General features: G+C 48.5%; 1 protein-coding gene across 9 annotated transcripts in view; it reads left to right on the forward strand.

Moving 5' to 3' along the window:
- Positions 1-5957, forward strand: part of PRPSAP1 (phosphoribosyl pyrophosphate synthetase associated protein 1) — a 36932-nt gene extending 30975 nt beyond the window's left edge. For 8 of the 9 annotated variants that reach the window (XM_026860802.1, XM_026860800.1, XM_026860803.1 and 5 more), the window contains 3 exons: positions 1240-1310; positions 2009-2155; positions 2835-5954. In XM_026860802.1, the coding sequence (XP_026716603.1) occupies positions 1240-1310; positions 2009-2155; positions 2835-2993 (377 nt within the window). In that variant the 3' untranslated portion in view covers positions 2994-5954. Of the gene's footprint in view, positions 1-1239; positions 1311-2008; positions 2156-2834 lie in introns of all 9 variants that reach the window. The other variant, XM_026860798.1, reaches the window with a different exon arrangement.
- The last annotated feature ends 597 nt before the right edge of the window (positions 5958-6554 follow it).

Genomic DNA, 6554 nt, shown 5'->3' on the forward strand with positions numbered 1-6554 from the left:
AGTTTGGGGGGGGGGGGGGGCGGCAGGTAGGCCAGGTAAGTGTTACAAAATGCTGGATGTTCCTCTTTGCTTCAGCGGTTAGATCAGCTCAGATTATCACCTAATGACACGGGCATGCCCTTCACTGTGTCATTTCCATGCTGGAGTTTTTGTACTGCATTCCCTGTATAAACCAGCACCTCTGGCAGGCGAGAGGTTTGGCTTATGGACAGCAAGTCCCTGGCCTGTATCAGAGGCTGGTTGCTGTTTGATGCAAGTCTGAAGACTGTGTTATGTCTGGACACTCTCAGTGCATCCTAGTTCATCTCTCTGTTACTTTTTATAGTGCTGCTGGAAGTTTTTCAGGATAAAGGACAAAGCCTGCTACACATGTAGTTTTTCCATGAACCATGTCAGTGCAAAAGTAGAGTCAGGAGGGAGTGGAACCTTATTTCGCAGTACATCTCTTCACTGTGTGTCAGATAGCACAGCTCATCCATGTATCCTTTTGCTTCAAATTGCTGATTGCCCTGAGCTTGTAGAACTGAGTTTGAACTGGATTTTGTCCTGCTCTTTCCATTAATCCACTTTAAAAAAAAAAAAAAAAAAAAAAAAAAAAAAAAATTAGCAAATTTGCTCCTGTAAGCTTCCTTAAGCTTTCTTTGCCTGAGCAGATATTATTAAGGTGCTTATGCCCTCAGAAAGAGCCTTGTGTGTTTGGTGATGTGAGAAAAAGCAAGCAAGCTGCAGTGTGAGTCTCAAATCCTTCAGATGAATTAGTGAGTCCAGCAGGTGAAAAACTGCATCTGGTAAAGCATATGCCCTTTGAGAGGTGTTGCTCAGAGAAGTCCCTTTGTTGTTCCCAACCATGAAATACCCTTTTTTTTTTTTTTTTAAATTCCAAGTCCTGTTCTGGAGCATAAAAAGTCACTGATGTTTCCCGTAAACTAGGTGCTGCTTTGTAGCTCTCCTTGCACAGGTTATCTGTGAACTGTTTGGATTTGCTTACTATCTCTGAGGTCAGTACAGGGTTCCCACAGAAACTGAGTTTCATCTTTTGTGCAGCAGTGCTATTCATTTAAGGAGAAAAACAATGGTTAAACGAGTGGTTCCCCACTTAGGTGGGTGTCAGGATAATGTAAAGCACGTGCCTGTATCTGCACCAGTAAGACACAGTTAAGGGCCTCTTGTGTGGTGAAGCTGTTGTGGTTTGACTCAAGGCTAACTAACCTGGGCTTTTTTTTTTTTTTCCTTCTTTAGTGATGATGGCCAAGGAGAAACCGCCAATAACTGTGGTTGGAGACGTTGGAGGAAGAATTGCCATCATTGTGGTATGAGTGTGATGGAGAGGAGGGGGGGTGGCTTCCTCCCAGCATCTTTTCTTGAGCTGCTTTATCCCAGAGGGTAGGAGAGACTGCTGATGTAGGGGTGGTAACAGGATTGTCACCACTGTTTTTTCCAGTTTTGCTGGTGGCTTTGGTTACTTCGGCTTTCACTGAAAATCCTTCGTATTTCAGTGCTTTAAGCCCTGAAATCTCCTTGCTCCCTTGAATTTACAAATATCAGATGTGTGCAAATACTCAACAAATCCAGGACATGCAGAGAAATCTCCTGAAGTATTTAAAAAAACCACCAACCAACCAAAGCACTCGCTGAGCTTTTCTTACATGCTGTGCCATGCTGCAGTATAAGTAATCAACATGCAGCTACTATCACTGGGGGGAAAAAAAAAACCACCTTGCTGAAGATAAGCTCTGTTTGCTTGTGAGCATGTGCAGGGACTAATTTGTTTCCAAGACACAATATTTGTTCTGCACACTAGCAAAAGGGTGTGTAAATTAGGGAAATGGTGTCCACAGATTTAAGTTGTGCACGTGGCTGTGCTTGAATCTCAACAGCAGCTGAAGTAGCCAGAGATTATATTTTTTTGGCTGTGTTTGTGGCCAAAGCTGCAGTACCTTGCGGATCCACTCCTGCCTTGCAGGCACAATAAACTTCTGGTTTTGATGTTATTTCTGTCTCTTCTCAGGATGACATCATCGATGATGTGGAAAGCTTTGTAGCTGCTGCAGAGATCCTGAAAGAGCGTGGAGCCTACAAGATTTTTGTGATGGCTACTCACGGGCTCCTGTCAGCAGATGCCCCCCGTCTCATAGAGGAATCCTCCATCGATGAGGTGTATCTGCTTTCTGGGCTGCTGGGGAAGGGCTGGCTCTGGTAACTGGGTTGATTTAAGGTACCAAAACCTACAAACTGATGTTCTTCCCCTGCCACGTAGCTCATCTCTGAAATGACTGGTTTCATCAGATGCTTTCAGTTAGCTGGTTCTTCACTGTAAAAAAAAAAAAAAAAAAAAAGCATGTGTGATTAATACATGTTCAGATCATGCTTCTCTGTGTATATTTTCTCCTTAATGCACAGATATTAGTCATCCCTGCCTGGACACTTCCCTTCTCACAGCTGAGTGCATGTGATCTCTTTCTCACTGCACAGACCTTCTACCTGCCCCTCTCTCCCAGCTGATGATGAGCTCTTAGGTACCTTAAGAGGATAAGATTTCAAACCTCGCCCTTAGTAACAAACATATCAGATCCTGCGCTCTAAACGCACCCGTCAGCCTGTGTGGAGGTGGCTGTTGTAGAGTGCTGGTTACGCCGGGCCCCTCAACAGATTGACTCTCATGTGGGGGAGACCATTTATTTTCATCTTTTTTTCCTAACGTACAAGGATTTCTCCCCCAGAACTGTGAAACAGCAGGTACACGCCTCTCATGGAGTTAATCTAGGGTAGCTGTTCAGTGAGAGCAAGCGTATCAGCAGCACAACTAACCATCTTTTCTTTTTGTCGCTCCATAGGTGGTAGTAACCAACACAGTTCCTCACGAGGTACAGAAGCTGCAGTGCCCCAAGATAAAGACTGTGGATATCAGTTTGATTCTCTCTGAAGCCATCCGACGAATCCACAATGGCGAGTCCATGGCCTATCTCTTTCGCAACATCACTGTCGATGACTAGACCTGGCGCTGCCCCCGTCCTGGCTTCCACAAGAGAAGGAAATATGCATGAAACGGCAATACCATAAATTATAGGCATAACACAACTGTTTATTCTTGTAGGAGCGTGAAGGTTTTCAGAGTCTTGGGCTATGAGATCTAATAGAAAACATCCACCTGACCAGCACTTTACAGGTGAATAGAAGAGGCCACTGGCAGTGGGGAGGATTATATCTTGAGAGAGATGGAGAAATGAGGTGGTGTGAATTTTTAAGTTCCTCCTTTTTTTTTTTTTTTTTAGTTGTTATCTCTTGCCCTATAGGGGTGGAAAGCAAAGCAAAAAGAAGTAGCTGTCAGCTTATGAGAAGGGAATAGAGACTGCTCATTGCTGCGTGTGGGCAGCAAGAGGAGACAGCCTTTGGGTTTCTGTTTCTGACTGTGACTCGCCTGAGAGAGCGCAGAAGGGAGTGCTTTATTCAGACAGCTGGGCAGCTCCTTGCCAGCTGAGTGGCCTCTCATCTCCTGCACAGCATAGCAAGGACTTTCATCAAAACTAAGTTAGCGGAGCATCCAGAAAGGGCAGCTTAGGGCAATCCATTTGCAGGGCTGCTCACATCCTTGTGTCAGGGCTCTGGGAACAAGCTCACATGTGTCTCCCAGCAGGGCAAGGGGTGCTAGTTAATGTGCTGGCCTTTTCATTTTACGAGCCTTGGATCATTATTGTTCTTCAGTGGCAAGTCACATGAGAGTCTTAAGTCCTCACTTGAAACTTGTCTGCACTGCAAAACAAGGTGCAGTTTCTGGAGTTGCACGGAGCTGATGAATTGTGGCACTCTCATGGGGAAGGGGAGCTGGAACAGTATCTGCCTCTAATGCAGCTGTGCTCTCCAAAACACTAATACTGAAGCTGCAATAAAAAGCATAGAATTTTTCGGTTTTGGTGGTTCCCCTGAACCTTGTACCCCCTGAACAGCTGCTCTGTCTGTACCATGGGGCTGTTGCTGTAACCAGGCTCACTTGGAGCTTCCATGGGGAAGTAGGACTCACTGCTTGCTCGTTTCTTGAGTGACACTAATCCTTGGCTGGAGGGGCACTTGAGAAAGCTGCACAAGGTGCTTGTGAAAGCTTTCATCTCCAGGATGATACAAGGATAAATTCCCAAACTGTGATCTTCCCCCTAGATGAGGCTGACAAACACAGTTCAGTAAAATGTATGCCACTTTGTAGCCTGCTGATGTGTGGAACAAATCCTGCTTGGAGGCAGTAGTTTTAAAAGAGCACTGCTGCTAACGGGCTGTCTCTAGCAGGCAGTTGTTTTATTTTTGCTTATCCTTCAACTTCTGCCTACATCCTTCTCTTCCACTCCAGCATCTAAAATGTGCGCAGTGCTAAGGAGCAGGCAGTGACTCTGGGAGAAGGACGAGCCTTGAACACTGGGCACACAAGCGTGCCTTGTCCTGGGGGAGCTGGTTCTGCAGCATAGCGCCTTGTCTCATAGCTGGTGAGGGTACACAAAAGCCCAGAGCTCTTGGGTCATCTCCAGTATCCAGCATGGATTAAACCTCCAAGCCTGATCCCATGAGGGATGCTTGGGGCTGAATGAGGTCTTGATGCTATTGATTGTTTTCCTGCATTTTCAAATCACTGGGAACAAATCACAGCTGTACTTTGTGACCACAGCGTGGGACCTCGGCTGGCTGGAGGAACACAGTGCTGTGCTGAAGTGTGTGAAGCCCTTGCAGGTGTCTGCATGTCCCCTTGTTCTGAGCCAGTACTGGATCATACTCTTCACACTTTTAACACTGGCTTACACTGTGAGCAGTATTGCTCTTGTCTCCTCTCAAATTGCTTGTCAGACCAGCCAGAAGCAAGGTCAGGGCTTGCTGAGTGCTCTTGCCCCAGTCAGGCTTGCTTGTACTGGGCTGTATTTGTGTGGAAACTGAAACCACAGCACTGGTGAGCAGAGAGTTATGCTTGGGACCACAACCTGAATTCTTATCAGGCTTTGCTTCAAACCTTACCCTGACTAGAAGCCAAAAGCAGTTGGCTAAACTGAAGCCAGGAGATGTTCACATCTCAAAATACTTTGCTTTAGGAAAACGGGTACCCTGTATTCCCTGGGCCCATAAGGGTGGCAGCAGGATATGGGTTGGGGACACAGCATCTGCCTGACCTGACCAGCCCAGAGCTAGGTTGCCGTCCCATCAGCATCAAACCAGCATTTTCTCTCCAGCCCAAAGATCCTCCCCTTGCTGTTGCTGCGCCACTGTGCTAATGGAGCCTGTGCTATTTTAGGGGGTTTTACATCTTTTCCTGCCAGTCCCGAGTGCTGTCTAGACAGCTTGAGCAGCCCCTGGGTGTATCTGTAGCACTCCTGAGCCTGCAGCTCTGACGCTGATGTGGAGGTAAGAGGGGCACTCAGAGGAGGGTTTGCTTCTTGCCTCTGTGCATCTTGTTCCCATATATTAATCTTTCTACTCCCTATTGGAATTTAGACCTCCCAGTCTGAAAAAGAAGAATACAGAGCAGATCTAGATGCTTTGATTTTAATGTCTGAAAACAGGTATCTGGTGTCATTTAAAAACACGAGGTGTCTGTTTCCCTTCCTGCCTGCCCACCATCATCCATTCTTGGAAATGGTCTTTGGGTGCCTCAGCCAAGGGGGTGCTCTGACCCTGTGATGGTCTGAGCCGGAGGTTTCTAAGGGAAAAGAAATTCTTGATTTTTTTTTGTAAGTACTTCGATGGATCACTCGGGCTCGAAGATTTTTTCCCAGTGTTTGAACACTTCTTGGGGCTGTCTGGATGCCTGTGTTTAGCTGCGTTTCTTTTTTCCCTGCTTACACGGCTCTTTGCTTTGCTGCAAGGTGCGAGAAGTCCGTGTGTTGATGCAATCAGCAGCAACCTTCCACCATTCCCACGTCTGAGGGAGAGGGTAAAATCTGTCATGCTTCTGATACCCAAGAAATAAATGGAGGTGCTTCCTTGCCGGGACTGGGCTTGTCTGGGAGATTTTGAGGGGGGAGCAGGGTGCCGGACGGGCAGGACGGTCTCTGTGCATGGCGCAGCCACGGGCTGCAGGGAGCTGCGTCACAATTAGCCGTCATCGTTTGCATTTTGGGTCATTGCCGCGGAGAAGGCAGTGGGGAGCCTGGGCCCTGCCCGCCGCCGGGGGCCGCCGCGTCGCCTAGCAACGTCGCCTAGCAACGGGAGGCTCTGTTGTGCCCTGCCCTGTAAACACGGGCACGTGGGCAGCGGGCTCGGCCAATGGGCGGTGGGCAGCGGCGGCCGCTGGCCAATAAGAAAAGGGGAGGGGCGGGGCTAGGGGAGTGCAGTGTGACGGCACAGCCGGAGGAGGAGAGGTTGGAGGGGCTCGGGGGGCTGAGGGTGGCCGGGGAAGGAGACACCCTCCCTCTCCCCCAGACAGCCCTGCCCTCGGGGGGTCACCGGGTCACCCGCTGCTTCGCGCACTTTCTGTGGTGAGGAGGAGGAGGGCGGCTGCCGGCTGCCCATCCCTCCCACCTGCCCAGGTGCCCTCCAGGCAAAAGGAGTGCTGTGTGTCCCCGCCTAGGTCAGGCTTCGTG

This window comes from Athene cunicularia (assembly GCF_003259725.1).
Source record: "Athene cunicularia isolate RWA chromosome 18 unlocalized genomic scaffold, athCun1 chr18_part1, whole genome shotgun sequence".
NCBI lineage: Eukaryota > Metazoa > Chordata > Aves > Strigiformes > Strigidae > Athene > Athene cunicularia.